This window comes from Apis laboriosa, unplaced genomic scaffold, assembly GCF_014066325.1.
Source record: "Apis laboriosa isolate Shangri-la unplaced genomic scaffold, ASM1406632v1 scaffold42_cov153, whole genome shotgun sequence".
NCBI lineage: Eukaryota > Metazoa > Arthropoda > Insecta > Hymenoptera > Apidae > Apis > Apis laboriosa.
The window spans coordinates 1,158,714-1,180,219 of record NW_025223257.1 but is presented as its reverse complement, the minus strand read 5'-3'; the positions used below and the strand labels follow the sequence as shown (position 1 = coordinate 1,180,219).

General features: G+C 43.4%; 1 protein-coding gene across 1 annotated transcript in view; it reads left to right on the top strand.

Moving 5' to 3' along the window:
* The window catches only part of LOC122716071, an 89,014-nt gene extending 73,652 nt beyond the window's left edge, over positions 1-15,362 (top strand). The window contains exons 4-8 of the mRNA XM_043938782.1: positions 526-736; positions 1,155-1,208; positions 5,372-5,535; positions 6,519-6,675; positions 14,982-15,362. Coding sequence (XP_043794717.1) covers positions 526-736; positions 1,155-1,208; positions 5,372-5,535; positions 6,519-6,675; positions 14,982-15,121 — 726 coding nt within the window. The 3' untranslated portion in view covers positions 15,122-15,362. The remainder of the gene's footprint in view (positions 1-525; positions 737-1,154; positions 1,209-5,371; positions 5,536-6,518; positions 6,676-14,981) is intronic.
* Positions 15,363-21,506: the final 6,144 nt, after the last annotated feature.

The window sequence follows — 21,506 nt, the reverse complement described above, 5'->3', positions numbered from 1 at the left end:
ATAAGGTAACGACGTCGTAACACGTTACTATGTTATGTATTACGTCGCTCGTAACACGGGTGTGAAGTAGCTAGGCGGCAAGGAAATAAGTCGTAAGAGAGCGCTGATTTACGCGAGCGCGAGTGTGCATTCCTTCGGGCTACCGTTTTAAAAGGGCTTAGAGACCGCGCTCGTACCCGCTTACCCCGTCGAACCACCCCAAATGACGCGTTGACAAATTCTCGCGTAATTTGTCGCGTTTCCATTGAAATTGTACTTACGAACGAAAACAATTAAAAAAGTATTTTTGAAAATGAACTCTTTGACTTTGAAAGAAAAAGCCGAGAGAGAGAGAGAGAGAAAGAGAAATGAATTTATAATAATTTTCGAAACCAGCTCGAAGTTGATTTTAAATCATTTTATAAATCCTTTTAAATGTTCCCGGCGCAAAGTAATTAAGAATCATCCTCGAGGCAATTCCGTCGTTTAATGCGACGGTAATTCCATCAGGATGTAATTTCAACGTGCTGGCTGGCCTTGTTTCAGGTGTCCTGGATGAGAAGCAGGGACCTTCACATTCTCACGTCAGGAAACACCCTGTTCAGCTCGGACGCGAGATTCGGACCTCTGCACACACCGGGTAGCGACGCGTGGACGCTCAGGCTGGACAACGCGAGGAAGACGGATTCGGGCAAGTACGAATGCCAGGTGAACACCGAGCCCAAAATGATGTATGCTGTTCAGCTGTCCGTGCGAGGTAATTGCAGTTCCTCCCATTCTCTTTCTCTCTCTCTCTCTCTCTCTCTCTCTCTCTCTCTCTCTCTCTCTCTCTCTCTTCTTTATTTAAATCCACCCGCTAAATTGAATTGTCCTTAAACCGGAGCTTCGTTTAATAGCTTGACCGACCGCTAACCTCGTTGAATATTTTCCCGTGCTCGATCCTCCTTCTCCTCCTCCTCCTCCTCCTTCCCCTCCCTCCGACTGCGATTTTTAATTATATGGTAATGCTTGGAAATACGAATGTAACGAGAGTACGGGGGGGAAAAAAGGAACGAGCACGCATTGCATAAAATCCTCGGCTTTCGACGTTATTTATCCGGTTACGAAATTCGACCGTGTGTGTGTGTGTGTGACAAAATACTACTTATATATATATCCATTGTTTCTTTTTCCAGATCCTGACAAACCGGAGGGCTACGACGAGCCGCATTCTCAGCAGACGCGAATAAGTAAGCGAAGCATCGTGAAAACGAAGGTTTATTTTCGGTCGGATAGTTACAACGCTTGTGCACGTACCATTAGTTCCACGGGTTTCCATCTCAGGGATGTGTCGTCTCCCTGCATTGTGTCGAGGGATTCGAATAGAATACACGTGGATAAATTTAAAGACCGCCGGCCAGTCTAATTTCACATCGGCATTTGTCAAATTAAATTTAAATGAAGCCGGAAAGCAATGTCACGGGCGAGGGGCGAATAAATACTCCATGTTTTTATATCAACGTCAGGGATGATTAAAAAATATTTTTAATCAAAATCCCGGCGATAAATCGTCGGCCATGGGTCGCGCGCGCGCTTTTATTGCATATTTCTCCGATTCGGTATGACAGATGTACATATGTCGACGATGCAATGAAAACTTCATTGGAAGTTTTCCCCGTGTCAATCCATTTGTGCGAAATTAATCTCCGCGTTCTCTCGTTTTCTTTTTTTTTTATTTTATTTTTTTTTTTTTTTTAATTCGAATCAATAGCACGAACGGTCGAATTAGAACGGGATAAAATTCCGTTGGAAAAATTCTCGTTCGTCTTTGGACGACGCAAAGATTTTTCCGATAGAAATTCGTAAATTTTACCTCGATCGATCCACCCACTCTCTCTTCGGATTTGAGAAAATACAATTTTCACCAAGCGGAAACTTTCCAAAGAGGATTTTCAATTTCTTACAGATACAATTACTCTTCATTGTGTCCCTTTCACCCGTGAGGTAATAGACTCGACTTTTCATTCCCTTTATATTTAAATCGCGTTCCCCGTCCTCTATCCCCATAATAAGCTTGCGAATTTTTCAGGTACAAATTGTACGAAGGTATTCGAGAGCAATAGAGGAATGTACGTACGCTCGTACAGTTATGCGATTGCAAACTTTTAAACGAGAAAATTAGTAGATATTTCGCCCGTTTCCACGATAATCCGCACGAAAATCTCGCCAATATATATCGCATGAAACTTTGTCGCTATAATTTTCGCATTTCACCCATTGAAAATTACATTTATACGATGCTTCAATCTCAATTTTCATCGTCATTATTATATCGATTAACATCGATACGGAGATGGACGAATCGAGATTTCTTTTTTTATCACAAGATAAAAGTTAATAAATTAGAATAAGAGTTGATAAATTTTCCGAATACCGGTCCATTTTCCTCCCTTAAATGCGCCGATGAACTTGATATATTCTTCTTCTCGCGAGGAGGAATGTCGTGACACCTTTATACACCCGTTGGCCCGTTAAAAAATCATCCGACAGGCGCTTTTTATTCCTCGAACGGATCCAGTCGACATCAATCACTTAAAGATAAGTGCGCTTCTTCGCTGGCTTTGACGCCCGGGATCTGTCGTCGATTCTTCTTGCGCCATCCTCCTAGACGCTTCATAATTCTTTCCAAGTTCCATCATTTCATCCTCCGGGACGCGAGATTTCTGGCATCTTTTTCTTTATTGCTCTCGGCCTGAAATTCATCCTCGTCGATCCGTTCTCGGATCGCGAAATTGCTATCGACTTCGAGGTCAAATGTGTAAGAGCAGCGAAAGAAACAAGCGTCGGAAACGAGGATCGATTTCAACATCCCCTTCCCTCCCTCGAAAAATCAATTAATCCTCTTTGAAAATTGCGCGAACCAAGACACACTTCGGAACGAAGAATCGAAAACTTCCCTTACAAATTCTACATAAAGAACAAAATCCAACGTTTAAGCAACAACTTTAACCCTTTAAATCTTTCTCGAGCGTCCATCGACCGAGCCGCCCAATGATAAATAAAGATCGCGAGGATCAGTGACAATTATAATCGAAGTAATTCCCCTTGGCGAAGAATGGGGGCGCAAAGAAAGCACGAGAAAGCGGCAAGGAAAAACAGGCTTTTGGCCACGGCCGTGTACAGTAATAACTGCATAACCTAATATTTCGTCGAGGAGAAATGCAGTTCCCAGGGGATTAATTCAAGTCTAATAGGATTATCCTTAATCCTGGTAGTCGTGGAAAACCTCCTCTGCCTCTCCTCTGGGTCTTTTTCCTCGTCACCTGGCGCGGCCATAACCGCGCTTCCATGGACTCCTCAGCAAGGGAACGTGGCGTTTAAATGAGTCTCAACTATCGCGATTCTCTCCCCCCCACCCCTCTCTCTTTCTCTTTCGTTGAATAATGTATGCTTGTCCCGGACATTATCGTGCACACCATGGGTGGCAAACCCCTTACGAGCCTCCCATTGTTTTTCCCTTTCGCCCGTGTAATGAATTATTAGGCCGGCTCTGTTGTACCGCGCACTAGACGGGCTCTCCCTTGTTTCTTCACACTTCAAACTCCAATTTCCGGACTGAGGATATTCAGCTACCCGAAGGCGAGAACGAACGCTCTCTCTCCTCTTCGCCATCTTCCCCTCTTCCCCACACCTCGTTACCTTATTCTTCAAACCTTATTACGAATCGTGTTGGTGGATATCCCTTTGTTGGGATATACCCATTCGGAACATCGATTCTGGAGGGGAAAATAAATACGAAGGAAAGTTGGTAGGGAAAATATAGCATCGTTTAATTTAAATTATTCGCAATAAATAAACCTTCGACCTGTATCTTTATTTTTTGTTTCTTGGCCTCTTAAAATCGATCCTCCAAAGATACTTTTTATATATATACTTTATAATATACTAGGGGATAGAGTGATTTTGATATGGAATTAAATCTCGAATACAAGAAGAATTTTTGCAGATTACTCGAAATGAAATATAATAATGTTGAGTCTACAATTCTCGAAAGAGAATTCTCGAAAGAGAAAGATTGAACGGAGCTTCTGAAAATTGTATTTTTAAATCGAAACCGGTTTTGAAGAGGGCGCGTATACACGGTTTATTTTTCGAATCGATTTTTCGCGGCGGGGTCGGTCGCGTGGTTCGATTTTAAGCGGGAATTGGGGCGAACAGGCTCGCATGGCGCGAGAAAAACACGTCGTTTCACGGTGGCACGCATATTAAACGGCCACTTGTGCCGACTCTCTAAAATGTACAAACTTGACAGTACATGCGTCCGGGACGGAAAAGCGTGTTACGCCTTTCTTTTTCACCGTGCGCAGTTTTACTTTGTAAAGCGGCGCGTATGCAAGATGCGAGAGACAAAAAAAAAAAAAAAAAGGAAAAAGAAAAAAAAACATTATTCGCATTAATTAAAATCATCGTTCTACAGATTCGTCTCGAATCTTTAATGGCGCGTATTAAAGAGGAGGAATGACAAGGAATTCTTTTTTTTGACGCGCTGGATTTAATCCCAATGGAGAAACGAAGAACGAATTACGGATCGATGCACAAACGAGATTAATTCGATTCGAAAAAGTTATCGAAGAATATCGCGATGATTTCGCAATATTATCTTCGGTATTTATTTATTTTCGATGAACGATCGTTAATCGATAAATAAAAAAAAGGCTTGGCTTGGGGAGAGTCATTAATGGTTGTTAGGTAAAGTTTTCGGTTTATAGTCGGTCACATACTTCCGTAAATCTTGGCTTCGTCGTACCGCACGGTTTTTAATGAATCTACTTTTCCAGGCAGGCCGGGCAGGCATAAAACACGTTCCGTCCTTTTTACCACAAGTTCCGACCCTTCGCGTAATTACTTTCTTCTCGGATCTCCGGGGCCATAAGCTGTTTAACATTGTTTTAAACGTGCGGTATCTTTATTCAAACGAACGCGCGCAAGAAGCGCACTTTTAAATATATATAGAACGCATTAATCGGTCTATATGCGAAACGGGTTAACTTTGATAAGAAAAATTCTTCGAAGGATTAACGACTCTGATTAAAAATTATATTCCACAAAATATTCGTTGAAATATCACGCTACGTAATCTCTATTAAGTTTTAAGAGACAATTAACGACAGATGGGAAAGAATTATTCCGCCTTCTATACCGTTTCAATTTTTTTATTACACCATCTTTTTTTTACTCTTTTCGTGAAATTCTTTTTCACGAAAAAATAAACTATAAAGAGTATTCGAAGATAGCGTGATAAATTCAACGAATCTTGCATATCTCGAAACCACATACGCACATCCTATCATTTTAAAGACAATTGAATTCTTACCCAAGTACATTCGATATTTCGTTCGTGCATGGATTTCAGGTTACGAGAGCACGGCACCAGTGGCTGCGATAATGGGTCCACGGGAGCAGAGTGTGGCATCGGGGTCGACCATCACCTTGAGGTGCGTCATATTGTCCCCGTATCAGACTCGGCCCATCAGGGGCGTGCAATGGCTCCGGGATAACAAACTCCTAACATTCCAGGTAATGCACAGCTCGGCGTCTTCTCGCGAGACAGACTCTAATGAAATTTTTTACACCGAGCCCTCCTCCCTCTTCCGCCCGTCCACCGCCAACTCTCGAGAATCTCTCCAACGAAAGAAACACGATCATAAATCATCGTGTCGATGCCGGGATGACAACCGTTCGTCGTATTCAACCCCCTTCCCCAAGATACTTTCCAAGATTTTTCTTTGCGCGTATCGAATTTCACTTTCTGCCCTGTGGAGAGGTATTAATGAAATCGAGGTATCAAAAAAAAGAAAGAGAAAAAAATCGTTATTTGAATAAAAATAAAAAAAAAAAAAAGAAAAAAGAATCGAATCCTTTCACCGTGGAAAATATCGCATAGAAGAACAGCGAACGCGAGTTTCTCGTTTACGATGAAATTCGAGATCTTTTTTTTACGGATGTAATTACGGATGGAAGCGATCCATCGATCGTTTAAATCGATCGTGGGATGAAAAATTGAAGAGGGGGCGGTATCGCATCGCGAACGAAATGATAGACGAACTGTTGAAAATTTATACGTAGAAGCCATGAGCCAGATTCATCTTGCCAGATTTATTATACGAAATTACAATCCGGGTTCGAGCGAACGGTGGGAGGAGATTTATTTAATTTTCCGCATTCGCCGTATTTTTCGATCGTAATAATATTCGCACGGTCAACAACCAGTGGATACCGTGTTTGCTGTATAATGTGTGTTTTTACAGATAAAACGGTATTAATCGTAAATACGGGCATATGTGGGGATATATTCACGAATGTTGGTGTAACCAGGTAACCGGTTATTTCGCCAGGTGTTACTATAGGGAGAGAGAGAGAGAGAGAGAGAGAGAGGAAAAGGAGAAAGAGGAGAGGAGGGAAAAAAAATGGAAAGAGAAAGATTCGTTTCGTCCAATGTTTCTCTTTGCGTTTATGCGCCGAATTTCACGTCGCATTTGCCCTGTTTGCACTGTTTCCAGGCTGCACGAGGGGGAATAAACGTGGAGACCGAAAGAGGCGCGGCTCGAACAGTGTCGGAATTGACTCTGGCAGCGGTCACGCCGCACGATGTCGGGAAATATTCGTGCAGACCGACCGAGGGGCGAACGGACACAGTGATGTTGATCGTCGAGCCAGGTTAGCGTTGAATTTACTCTTAAAAAAAAAGAAAAAAAGAGAAAAAAAAAACCAATCCAAAATTTTTATATTTCTAGCGTTTCCAACCTTTTCATCCTTCTCCCCTCCTCCCTCTTCCATCTCTTTTTATATTCACCCATTCCTCTCCCTCTCCCCTCTCCATTCTAATTACAATTACAACTTCGCGTATAAATTTTTAATTTTCGCCACCGCGAATCTTCGATTTCACCGCGATTTCAACGCGAGAATGATACGTTTTCAACGGACTCGACGACGACGAAGGACTCATCCGAGTGCGGGAAAAACGAGCGGCGGAAAAATACGATCCAAGTGTATATAGTCGTACAAACGTAATGGGTAACGTTCAGTGCAAATTGCAGCTATAAAACCTAACCCTAAATCGTCGTTCCAACCGCGATCAAACCGCGGAACAAGAGCCTTCCCCTCCCTAAACGGATCTCCTCCTCATTGAGAAAGAGGGATCGAGAATCGAGAAAGAGGGGGAGAGAGAGAGAGAGAGAGAGAGAGAGAGAGAGAGAGAGAGAGAGAGAGAGAGAGAGCATTACGGACGCGGCCATTTGTATTCGATATTCGCGGTAACGTCTTCGTGCACGCCATGTATAACGCCATGGAGAGAAAGAAGTAAAGAGAAGAAGAGAGGAGAGAGAAGAAAAAGGCAGCAAGGAAGAAGAAGGTCGTGGAGGAAAAGGAGGGAGAATGGGAGTATCCCCCCATGATCTAAAGTCGCGCCTCAGGATTACTCGAAACACTTTAAAGTTTTAAGGAGGCGGCGGTATTTCACGGTGCGACTATTTGTCTAGCTCAGCCTCTCTTGGTCCGCCGCGGACGTCGTTTGGGTCTACGACGAGGGCGAGAAGGGAGAGGAAGAGGGGAAAATCCAGGAGGAAGACGGGGCTCCGTGAGAAACGGAGAAGGAAACGAGGGGTTGGCACGAGAGGAGAGAAGGAGGAGAGATCTCGTTGGCAGAGGAAAAAAGAAACGAGGAGGGAAAAGAATAAAGGGTGGAGGAGAAGAGGGTTTTGGCGAGAAGAAGGGCGGTCGAGGAGGAGTGGCGTAAGCACACTTGCATGCGAAATTCACACAGGCGGCAGTAGTCTCTATTATCGTGAATTTTCCTTCGGAAGTTATTGCAAGGAAGCGGCGGCCCGCGCGACGTCGCATTTTTCCTGACCGACCCCGACGACGCCCACCACTCACGACGCTCCCACGCCACGTACACACGTAACAATCCGAGCTACTGCTGCTTTCCCTTTGTCCCCGGTGTTCCCGGGGACGAGACGGAACGCGTCGTAAATCACAACTTTAGCCCGCCTCGTTTCGTAGTTTCACAGATTGCGAATTTATATTATTGCGCGGTTTATAGGTTTCCACCGGCTTCTTCCTCTCCATCGTCCCCTCGTCCCCTCTGTTTTTTACCGTCTGGATGGACGTGCGTCGAACGGGTTTAAGAGTTTTCGTTGAAACGTGTTTACTTTTCAAACTCGGTGGAAGAAAAAAAAGAAAAAAAAGCGCGGAACAAATCGGTCAATTGCCGTACAAAATATGGAGATAATAACTCGTTTCGTTACTAAATGAAAAACGAACGAGATCTCCGCGCCGTTCATATTACACCGGCCAATATTCCCCGCCTCTTGTACAAATTGCACACACGTTATCGATCACGCGTTGATAAATCAGCAGCATTTCGACGATTCACGATGCACGATATTTTTCAAATAACCAGAGTTCACACGGTTTATGGGTATACGATGGGTCGAGTGGTAGCTGCTTTCGAAAAGAATTACCGCCCGAGTGGAATTAAACGGTCACGGTGTTTCGAGATGATTTTTACGAGCTCTCATCGAGGCAAATATCATCCGATATAAATAATAATCGGAAACGCGGCGCGTTTTGAGACGCGTTGCGTCGATTCTCGAATAAAATTCTCCGGCTCGAGGTCGGATAACGAGACACGTAAACACTCGACTCGCAAGAAAACAATTATTACGCGATTCGCAAAAGCGTTTGATTAATTTATAAAATCGTGCAAACGGACTTACCGATGCGAAAACAATACGAAAATACGATGGATTTGTTATCGTTCGCTGCGAAATTCCAAAAAATTCTATGAATATTACTACGCAGCGTCATTCCTCGCTGTGTTTACTTTCCCACTTTCCGCTCGCTTCGACGTTCCACGACACACTGATTACACGGTACACGACTTTCGCTCGTACGCTTTATTTATAATTCTACGAGAGGTTAAACGCGAGAGGTTAACGGGAAACGAACGGCGAGAATTGATTGTTTTCCTTTCGATCGATAAACAGAGAACGGGCGATACATCTTCGATAATATTTTCCAACTGTCAGAATCGACGACGGTGCATCATCATTACCCTCCCCCTCCGGTGGGAGGGTAAAATGCATTCTGGGTCGGGATCATAAATCAGAAGTTGGCCGAATCGCTGTATCATTTTACAGATTATGAATTTACGCGTCTCATCGCGAATTCAGACCGACCATCCTCCATCGGCGATCGGGATTAAAGGCGGCCATCGAAACGAATTTTAACGTTGCGCCGCGCGTGCAAACTTGCGGGTGGGCGCATTCACGCCATATTCCTGTGGACGTTGAAAATATGCGGAATTCGACGATCCGCCGTAATTAACCGCCGCCCGCCAAAGTTAACTTAAATAACGAACGGTTGCCACGGTTTTATTAATCGATCCGGTGGTCGAGCGAAATCGGCGCTGACGTGATTAATTAATCTGCCGTTTCCGGTAAAGGATGGAGGGAGAAAAATGACTTTCCATCGGCCTTCTAACGAACGTAGCCGCCCCGCCACGTTCCCCCCGAAACGATCCCCCGTTAATTTTTCACGCGATCGCAACGATTCGTTGACAATCCAGTCACGGCCGCCGTCCAATCTCCAAATCGAATCTCTGAACCGAGACGAATGTTTACGGGAAATACAGCGTTTTATCGCGGTTTCCTTCGTTGGAAAAGTGCGAGAGACGGATATTTCCATCGGAAGACGGAATAATTCAGGGGAGAAGAGATTAGCTTTGGTCGAATTCCCATCGATACAATTTCGGACACAGAAGAAAAAAGTTGATTTGGCTGATTTGATTTCGTCGAATGCGTCGGGACGCGAGATTTAACGACTTTTCCGGAAGGGAAAAAAGGAGAGCAAAAATCGCAGTGGCAGTCAGTGACATAAAGTCGGTTTTTGCTGGAAGACCGGCTTGCTGTCTGGGCTAATTCTTATGCGATCGTAAATAACGTCGCGCATATATCAAAACTTACAGCGACTTCCCATCCCAGAGTATCTCGCAATCGTCGCCACTTCTGCAACAATCCTATCTTATATCTTGCTTCTTCCTCTTCCCACCGTTTCGTTCTCATTCGTCAATCTTCCTTCTCTCTCTCTCTCTCTCTCTCTCTCTTTGTGTATCTCCTTCCATTCCTTCCTCGTCAGTTCTTGGTTTCATCCCAAGTCGGAGCCAAGCCACACTCTCTCCTCTCTCTTTCTCTCGTTCGATGACAGAAGCTGCCAGAACCACTTCCAGCGGCCAGATTAAAGATACAATTCCACGATTCTATTAATTAAGAAAGTTAATTACGCCGGAATTCAATTTTCCTAATTGCACATCATCCAGAGTCCACCCCTTCGTCTCGAGCTCTATTCTCGATATCTTCGTAACGTAATCTAGCTCGAAGGGCACTCGAACCAGGTCCGCCCTAAACTTTTCATCGTTCTTCCACTCGTCGTTCCTCCGCTCATTTTTTCCCCTCGTCCCGTTTCCGCTTTTCGACTTCATTCTTGCGACACGACGACTTCCATTTCTGCCCTCGAGTACCATCCTCCAAGAGAACTATCCACCCCCTTCCGACCCTCTTTGTTCGATCTTGATTGTTGATTTTCGATCTTGGGGAACCACCGAATTTCCCCCGTTTTCTCGGCTAATCTTCCGGAATCTCTTCGCCGCTTTCAACTTGTCTCGCGAGAAGGGATTTTAAAATACTCGCGACTCGCCAAGCCGATGCGCTTTTACCGTTGTCGCGTTATTAACGGTTACGAACAGTTTCGTTTCCGATGAAAACGAATTGCACTTGAAAAATCGTAATCGAAAGCTATATATATTCGAGGAGAATACTTTTTCTCCCTGTCTAACACGAAGAAAAAATGTACTGAACTAAAATAGTTGATCGTGACATATATAGCGAGTGACAATAAGACACTCGCGTTGCGTCCAAGGTTCATTCGATACTTTACTCGTGGAAAATCACGGATGGAATCAAGGCTCGATAACGCTCGCGTCGATAATTTCTAATAATTGATCCTGACGTCACGGGATGGAGTACCGTCATTGACCTTAATAAGATCCGCGCACGAGGACGGTTTAAGGCCAACGACGTAGGGCCTTGCGAGCCTTTAAGAGCGTCGACGATCCGGTTCGCCAGAGGCTGGCGCGGACGAGCTTATTGGGTCGCTGGTGGTAATGGATCGTATAAATCAGCCATAAGTGGTCCGCTAAGCTAGCCTACCGAGCTTACCAAAGAACTGTAGATCACGCTGCCGCTGCTATCAGACGCCACGAATTAAATATAGAATGCAGTGATTAAAGAAAATTATTAAGGGCAGCAAATCTGTGCTAGTTGTTCCAACGATCCTCCGCGGGGAACAAGGGGAAGGTTTATCGCTTCCAATTATCGTGCGACCATTACACCGCTAATTCGTCCATCGATTTTACTCATCGTTTTCCGCGTGGAAATAAATATCATCGATCCCCTGTTAATTTCTCTTCAACGATATTCCCAATTTTTTTCTACCTCTTTTCTTCTTCTTCTTCTTTCAATCGTCCATCGATTTCTCGGAGTCGATTCAAAGAGTCGGTGTTCTCAGAGAGAGAGAACCGATCAAACCGATTCAACTTTTCCCTCAACTCGGCAAAATCGATTTGTTAATGCGAAAGTCTGCTGTCTATTGTCAGCAGCGGAGTTCGCGTTACGACTACAGAATCACAAATGATCTACAAGCGCGAAAAGTTGAGCAAGTGCCACTCCGACTGGTACAGGTCGGAGAAACTCTTGGAAATTGTCCCGTATCCTACGCGTTCCAGAAGTCGATCCCCTCCCTTCTTCGAGCGATACTCGCCTTCGTACTTTCGAAATGTTTTAGAAGTGATTAAACCGATCGATATTCAAACTTGGGAGGCGAACACTTTCGCGATTGCGAGAGCGCGCAAAATGGGGAAGGGGGAGGGTTGTTTCAGCTTCGCAACATTTACATTTCCTCTCCTCCAATGAGAAAATTTCGAAGCCAGAAGATAATTGCCGCCTCTAGAAATTTCCGGGGAATATAAATAATTCATTTCGTTTATTAACGATTTCAAACTTCTTTCAACCTCAATTAATGAAATCCCGAATATACGTTCGATTGGATTTTTTTAATCCGATCCTCCTTGTCGCGAGAGATAGGCTTGGCACGCGCTTTTCCTCCCTTTCCTCCACTTTTTTCCTTTTTTTTTAATAACACAAGGACAGAAAATGAATTTTCCTGCTTCAATTCACCGAGGAAATTTAATAATATCGTAGGAAGACGAGGTTAAAGGTGAGGAACAGGAGGGGATAAGGGAAAGAGGAAAAGAAAGAGGAAGAGATGAAATTTGGAGCCGTATAAACGGTAGCTTGGGGAGTCGTTAGGTATTAAACTCCCTGCTAACTTTAGCGCCATGTTGCACCAAGCGCGCTATATATATATATATATTTAAAAAAATCTCGAAGTCGCCCATGAATCTTCATGTCGAGACGACACATATCGGTGCATCGGGATCTCTACGGGGAGGGGGGATAGAAAATAACGACTGAAACTTATTACTACTACTGTCTTTACTACTTTTGTAAATCGCACGCCAACTTTGACAAAGACGAGCAAAGACGTTTACGTTTACTGCGAGGAGAAAGAAAAAGGGGAAAAGGGAGAATTTAGCTCGAAATGAAATTGTTCGTGTTCGAGCGAATGCACGAAAAAGAGAGAGAGAGAGATGCAAGTTTTCTCTCTCCTTCGACCCGAATAGAAATTCTCAACGATCAAGATTCGACGAGAGCCAGTGTCGAATGAACGGAGATCATCGATTAATGGCCGAGCAACCGAAAATCCCATCGATACCCTGCGCTACTCTAATTAAACGGTCAATTGGCCCTGTACCCTATCCGGCCAACCAATTAACCATCCTTGATACCTATCCTCGACAAAGGACGAGGAGCGGATCGGACGCTGATGTCCGGAATCCGTTCTGATCTTCTGGGCATGGGGTGCCAAGTAGAACAGACTGCTCGAATATCGAGGAAATTGCGTAAACCACGAGCCATAGGCTCTTGTACTCGGGACGTTTCCATCGAACCGTGAACCGAATCGCGTTGACAAAGATTTGTATCGTATTTCCTCCTTATCCCCCTTGAATCTTCTTCCATCTTTGGATCAACGAAGGAATTTCTTTCAGTTGTGCTGTACTCGTTACTCGAGCGTGCACAATAATTCGTGGGTGTCGATCCTCGAATGGTTTACGGTAAGATTGCTAAAATTGTCGATTTTTATTTTATCCTACGATGCTTTCTCTTCAGAGAGACAATTTAATCGTCGGATTGGACGATATAAATTGAAATATGGGACATCGGTTTGAAGATTTTAGCGATTCGATATCAAAAGCCGGCTCCCTATTGACCGAATTAATCATCCCTCCAGCGATATGAATTTCATGCGGATATCTATAATAGTGAATGGCCGGATGCTATGTGTACGAGGTATGTAATACGACTTTAGGAATTAGCACCGATACTATGCGATCGATACGCGATTAATCATGGTCGATCTTGGAAAGGAATTGCTGTCCTCTGACGATAATCTAATATAATTGGAAGATCGAAAGTCGCCTCATCGACTGGAGACACTCCTTCTGTAACTGTCCCGTTAAATAATTCAACGGAGGACGTAAAAATATCGAAAATAACATCATAAAAGAACTAAGAACATCTAAGAAAATCGAATCCAAGAAATTTCCAACATCCGAATGAACTTCGGAGAATCTCGTTCACGAAACTGAAGAACTCAAGAGAAAAAGAGAGGAAGAACACCGAAATTTATTAGTTTCCAATGTACGTAACCTCGTTCCAAGCATCACGAAATGCTTCTATTTCCACCATTGCAACATCGGATCCGTATAATCGTAAGAGAACCATTAAAAAAGAGTACCCTGTTCCCGAGTGAAAAAAGTATCAACATCTTGTCCCGCGATCGTAAAGAGCCGTTGTTAAGAGACGGCCACCATTGCCTTAACTCCAACAAGCCAACAGCCATAATCGAATTCTTCTACGTCGTTGAAACCAACCAACTTTCTTTAGTCGAACCTCGTCTAAACAGATCGTCTAAATACCAATAACGAAGATTCTCTCGTCGAGTTGCAAAATTTCCCGTTTAATCATCCTTTCCTCCTATTCCTTTCGACTCCCGAAACTCCCACGCTTCGTTCGTTTACATTCAAATAGGACAATTTTCCTTCTAAATCGTTTCGCGGTGGCGAGATATCCTCTCGTGATAATTTAATATCGCGACGTTAAACCTCGGGAATCCTCATCGCACATGGAACTCGACGTCTTATGAAATACATTTTGGCAACGTCAAGCTACGTTCTTGTAAGCACAGCTGAGCACGCGTACCATCGCGCCATCTGCTCGCGGCACGTTCCTTGAATTTGCGTTACGGAATACGTACGTACGTACGTACGTAACATCTTTATTGCCTGTCACAGATCTTCGAATTTCCCCGCTCCAACACTCGAGAGAGATTTCTTCGATCGAATGTACGCGCGAAAAAAATAAAAAAGATTTTCCTTTTTTTTTTTTTTTACCTCGAGAGCAAAGCGTACACGGTCGAGCAACCTCGACGAATAATTATATAACGCGTGTTATTTCCATCGCGTATTCGAGGGTAAAGAAGCAATCGAACCGATGGCTAAAGAGCGCGGTAATTAATGAAGACGTTAGCTTCATTCCACGGGGTTCGGTGACGTAGAAAAAACCAATAATCCGATAGTCTCTCCGCGAGACGTTGATTTACGAGTGGCCAGTTTCATTACTCTTTCGTGCCGGCTAATACCGTCTATGTACCTTTTTCTCTTTTTCCTCTTCTCCTCCTTCCTAGAGAAAGAAAGAAGAGAGCATAATCTAAAAATCTATCTGTGATATGCGCAAAAAACCGACCAAGGATTTAAACTGAGAAAGAACGTTTTATTTCTGTTGCAGGGGAACGTACGGAAGCCATGCAACGTGACGCCGGATACGTCTCTTCCGGATGTGACGTGAGCCACTGGGCCGCCGGGCTCCTACTTCCGTTCTCGTGGTTTCTAATACTCGCACGAAACAGCCAAACTTTCCTGCAATAGTGCACACTCCGACACAGTATTTCACGCGTGTTCCTCTCTCTCTCTCTCTTTCTCCCTATCTCTTCTAAATTCTCCCTCTATATTCCACCAAAGCGACGGCGGATGGAGAAAGTACCTAGAAATTCGACCAACGACCATTAGATACGTAAGTTAGATATTAATAGGAATTATCGATAGGAGAGGGTAACGAGGCGCCATCCCACGTAACTGAATGCCGGTACACCGGAAGTTTTCATTTGAATTTCAGAGCGAATGTTTCATATATATACACGCAAAGTGCTTTGCGGAAATATCGAAGGAAAGATCGATAAAGAAATTTTATATTTTATCGCGATACTTATTCCATCGCATTGTTCAAGCGTTCAAGCAAATAACCGGGACAAGATCGCGTATATGGAATAGAAGCGGTGGTTTTGCAGATATCCGAATGGAATCGATTACGCTAGTTCAACGATAGAAACGAGAGAATTATTGAAATATCACAGAAGTAGCAGAACTCTGTGTGTGTGTGTATATATATATTTTTTAAAACTACGATGAATCGCGTATATTTCTTTATTTCTAATCCAAAAAATAAAATTCGAATATTTGAATTTGCGAAACGAAGATGGACGATTTAATAGGGATAATAATATTTTCGAAACTATCTTCCAATCTTTTTCTACCTTCTTTTAAATGTTGCACAAGATCTCTGTGCACCTTTCCCTTCAAGAGAATTATTAAACGGATCCGAGAAAGTAATCCGGGGATAATTCATCGGAAAAATGGTAGTAGAAACGAGATGTATCGAGATGGAGGAAGAACTGGTAAATTTATTTTTTACGTAAATAATTCAGAAAGCGAGCAGCCGCAATGGAGCGCTTGATCCCGAAACGGTACGCCTTCTTCGCATGCTCTTACAATTCATGACGCTTCTTTGAGAGTCTCTCTCTCCAAGTCAATGGGATTAAAGTGGCCGAGTAACGTCAAAGGATGTGCAAGTAATTCGATATTCTATATATCTTGACTTCGTCGATGCCCTCCCCTCTCCCTGGCATTTCTAGGGAACGGCGTTAATGAAAAATTTTTCCTCCATTCGTAACTCGATTCTCCACGACGACAAAAATAACCGTTCGCGATACTTTGCCATGGATAATTGGATCTACTACTCGCCAGTCAAACCGATTAACTTCAATTTTCTTTTTACGGAAATCCATAGAGGGTGCGCGACTTTTGCTCATCCCTTCGGAAAATAGATTTATCTGGATGAAAGTTGATCGCTACCTCGTTACCTTCCTTAATCTTCCTTAAGATTAATTTATCAGCGTACCTTTAACGATGCTATTAAACGGTCTTAAATACGCACAATTAGCGCCACGATTAAGATACTATTTATTGTTAATACGATACACCCTAAGTAGAAGTTCAATCGTCATCATCGTCATGAATCTATCCGTCTTTATCGGATATGTCTATCTAAGCTTTTTCATGATTTTCCACGACAAGAAAGAAAGAAAGAAAGAAAGAAAGAAAGAAAGAAAGAAAAAAAATATTTATACCTTTGGAACGTTATTAAACAAGCTTTGCACGAGATATTTCTAAAAAAAATAAAATCTTTTCGAATCGCACAATTCTGCTCTTTATTTATTACCATATCCCTAAACGAACCCACCCCTCCCTTGAACCCAAATAAATCCGACGAAGAGAAGGCAGAGATTAACTTTGATGCAAAAATTCGAGAGGTGAGTAAGTTCTCCCCCTTCTCCTCCCCAACGATTCGAAACGAACCAACATCTCGACGTTCGAATCCTCGCCGCTCAAAGCTTGAAAAATCGTTTCACGGTTCACGGATTTTCACCGTTCCCGAATACTTTGATGCGTTATGAATTACAAATAACCCTGGGACCTGGGTGGTTCGCGCAAACGGCGGGGTGACGAACAGATTAAATATTTGATCGTCCGGGGTGAATTGCGAACGGGAGTGGCGAAGGGATGAGGGGGATGGGGGAAACGCGCCACCACCCTCGGTCCGTTTTTTTTTTACCCTCGGTCAAATACGCGCGTGTCGACTACGTTGTGTAACCCTGTCCGGTGCCTGGTTTTACACTCCCTCGCTACACCCCTCGTCCTTTTCACGACACCCTTGCTACTTAACAATGTCCCCGTGACGTTTCAACACGCATTCTTCAACACGCGAGCCGGCCCCTGAATACTAATAAAACGGTGGCGCCGTCTCGAGTATTATGGATCGCTCGTGTCAAAGCTGAATGCCTGGAATAAACGACTTGGACGGTAATAAATCGCGTTTAATTAGTCGAACGAGTGGGCGTATAAAACACGTGGAATTTCTTTTTGGATATTCTGCGGTGAAATTTTACGGCGATGAAACGAAACGTTGGAGGAGGGGGAGTTGAAAAACGTACGAATACAGTTGGTCACGAAAGTGTCTTCTTATGTTAATTTGTAAAAAAAGTTGTTCCATTAATCACGAAGATTTCTTTCTTCGAGTGTTGTAATTTTAGGAACAAATTGTTAATTTAACTTCGTAAAGCGTAGCGATGATCGGGAGGACGAGATTATGTCGTTACGTATTTCCATAAATATCAAAAATGACGGCGAATCGAAAAAATTCGATTCACTTTATGCTCTTCTTCTTCTTTATCGATTGTTATAACGAAAAAATTGCCGGATATTTTTCTTCACATCCGTTTTTTCATTCATTCATTGATCATCTTACGAAAATTTTTCTATCGAGTTTCGTTGAATTAGGGTATTCGAGTATTTTTCGAGAATTTTCTTGAACAGGTATCTTCCAACCGACCGCAAACTTCCTCTATCCCAGTTTAGTCGGCACGAAGTAACAATAAAACCGGTTTGCTTGGGGGGATGTTAGGGAACCGAATTTGTTGAAGTCAGGCAAAAAGTTTGCTCGGTCGTCTTGCACAGGCCAGTGACACTGGGAAGGGTGAAATGGGGTATTCGGGGGTGGTACAGAGTTGGGGTTGAAGAACCTGGATGACAAGGCTCACGACCGGAAACAGTTACCACCACCACCACCACCACCACCACCGCCACAAGCGGCGTGGTGGGCTACTACTTCAACTACACCCACCATCGACGCTGTCCGAAGAACTTGAAAAATAATTCAGCACGCAGTAATGTCCTGAATATAAAATTTCTCGGAGAACCAGCCAATTTCGAGGCGGAAAGGGTGGATCCCAGCTTCCGGCGAATTTTCATTTATAAATTCCGAAAACTTCAAGTCGGGATCTCACGTAAAATTGCTTCGGGCACAGGGAGGGGGCACAGATGGAAGAGAAGGGGCGGGGGTGAGCTCTTTCGAATGAATCAAACGAGGGGAAGCGAGATCTCTTTCGAGAGATTTAACTTTCGAGAGAGGTTAAATAAATGGTCTATAATAATCACCTGTCCCGTTTAATCTTTCACGCATTGAACCCGATCGTCGATATTAGGGATTTAATCGTTCGAATTAATTCGTTTCGCGTCGCCTTTCATCCGATAAAAAAACGAAATCCACTCGATAATTATGTAGAGAGTTATCATGATTGTCCGGGGAACGAAAGTTGAATTTCTTCGAAAATATTATTTTTCTTTCTTAATTACTCGATTAGTACTCGAAGAGTATCCGTTTTAAAACGACGCGAGGGTAAGGATGAAATAACGTTAAATTTACGGCGGGGGTCGTGAATCAACATGCTTTATGATTGTTCGGGTTTGCGGATGATAAAGGGAGAGAGAGCGGAGGTGGTAGGTAGACCATAGAGGGTGGAACGAAGGCTCGGCGCGATTCGAAGAGCGGCGAGGGTGGCTGGGTGAAAATTGGAAAACTGCATTGTCCGGCCGTTCCACTCCTGCGGGACACATTCGTTAGCGGCATCGTCCACCGGCGATAAATTTCGCGTATCTTTCGCATTCCCGTCTTTCACTCTTGCTCAAATTAAAGATCATCCCGATCAAAGCAAATACAGCAATAACAACGGGATGTTGGTCTGTACGTTTTTCTTTTTTCATATATATATATATATAAAAAAAAAAAATTGGATCGGACAATGTTTTCGAAATTTTTCGCGAAATAAACGATAAAACGGGGATAAAATATTCGACGAATTGAGGTTATTGTTCGGCGGATGAGAATATTACAAGGAACGCGTGTAATTAATTTTCTCTCTTTCTCTCCGTTTCGTACGGGCGGGCAAATTTTCGATGTGTGTAATTCGCGTGAATCGGGAGGGAGAAATGACAGTTAATTTTCACCGTCATTTGCCTTGTTACCTGATAAACGAACGAGGGAGAGGATTGTGTTTCCTATAAAAAATGTTTGTAATCTTGCTGTGTTGACGCACGATTCAATTTCGCCGTAACGAATAAACAGCGACAAACGAATGCTCTCTTTCCCATCTCTCTCCCACTCTTCCGAAATTCGATGGATCCGCGTGAATAGGTAGGAAAAACTGGGCCGATTTAAACCCCACTGGCGGTGCACTCCCAAATTTGGTTAAGTGACGCGATTTCGATAAAAATTCAATTTACCGAAGTAATCTGCCGTGGTACGTGTATCGATATTTCCATCAAAAATCGACAGGAATATTGTCTGTCTTGAAATTCGTGTCAACCAGACAATTTGTCGGTTATTATTCAAAGAACAATGATAAATTTCAAGCGCAATTTTAAATTTTTAAAACTCCAAAATTCTCCCCCCCCCTCTCTCTTTTTTTCTTTTTTAAATCGGTAACAGAATTTAACGATTTGTAATCATCGTCGATTCCTCGAGAAGAAAACGAGAGATTATTTGGCCAATAAAAGGGGTATATAAGGCCATCTTGGATCGTTAACTCGCGATTCCGTTTTACCGTGTAACGAATAGCCAGATTCGAAACGCTTGCACCTCTGCCATCCCTTGTGTCCTCCAATCGCGCGGCGAAAAGCCGGAATTGCTCTCGACTATCGAAAAACAATTAAACTGGTAAAATATCGACAAACAGAGCTCGATGGGCGGCTGATATTTTATCACTCGTAATTCACAGTCGTTCGCATCTTTCGTTTAAAACTTTCCCCACTAGATTATTACGAAATATTTAACGAGATATCGATCGGTTCTAACGTGTCCGATCTTTCTCTTCTCGAAGAAATCGATCGCTAGAGATGCGATTCGAAATCGAAATCGAAATCGTTCCACGTACGCAACGCAATCGTCTTGTTCTTTTTTTTTCGACGAGGAGAGAACGGTTTTCAATGGATGAAATTGGACAGGGATGCGTTGCGTCGAACGTAATCAAGGGAGATTAAACGGATGCGAAATCGGTGAAACGATCGTTCGAAAGGTTGTGATCGTGGTGGATCTATCGAAAGACGACAAGTACGATTTCAGCTACGTTTCTCTCTGACCGCACCGTGTAAAATTGATCCTTCCACGCGGTGTTCAACGATTTCTCTCTTCGTTTTTTTTTCTCGTTTCCTCTCCTCTTCCTTTTTTTCTTTTTTTTCTCTCTTTTTTTCCCTTTTTTTTTTTTTTCGTCGGATGTCCGATCCTCCTGTTTAGTTGGCGCGTGCACGCCTCACCCATCCCCGAATGTCGAGAGTTTCCACGCGTGGAAATTACCTCGTGTCCCGACTTCCATCGCGTGTCGGACCAATGGATAACGAACACCGGTACCAGAGACTTCCGAGCTGGACACGAATCGTTTTCAACTTTCGTCCGTCGAGAATTAACGATCGAATCGGATAATGCTTTCCAACAATTGTAAATAAAAATCTGGAGAACGGGATTCTCCTTTTCACGCGTAATTATTATTATTATCATTATTATTATTATTATTAATAATTAATAAGATCAACTTATCCGTATCGTCGCCGATTTCTTCCTTCCTCCTGTAAGTCTACAACGAGTCTCGAACGGCCCGTAATCTATAACAAAAGAAGGTGAAAGTGAGAGACGGGTAGCTGAAAGGGTGTAGAAAAAAAAAAAAAAAGATAATTCCTGGGACTGGGATTACGGGGGGTGGAAAAACGTCGAGGGACCGTGGAAAAGGTGAAACGAAGAAAGGGAAGTTGGGAGGGGGGATGAGGCACGAGCCCGCAAACACCACCATCCCTCCTCCCTTTTCTTTTTTTTTTTTCTTTCTCTTCTTCGACGATTCGGGGACGGGGGTTCGACAGGATCGTGATTGTATCGAATCCTGGAGTACCTGAGACCTGCGCGTCGAATGTTCAACGCCCCGAAACAACGCCGAGAGACACTTCGGGGGACCGGTCGATTGTTTTTCGGCGACGGGTGAAAATTGATTACTCCGGTATCTGGGGAAATATGACGTAATGGTGCTTTGTCGTAAGCGTATTATCCGGGTGTCCTCTTCCTCTTTTGTATATATCTTTCTTTTTTTCTCTT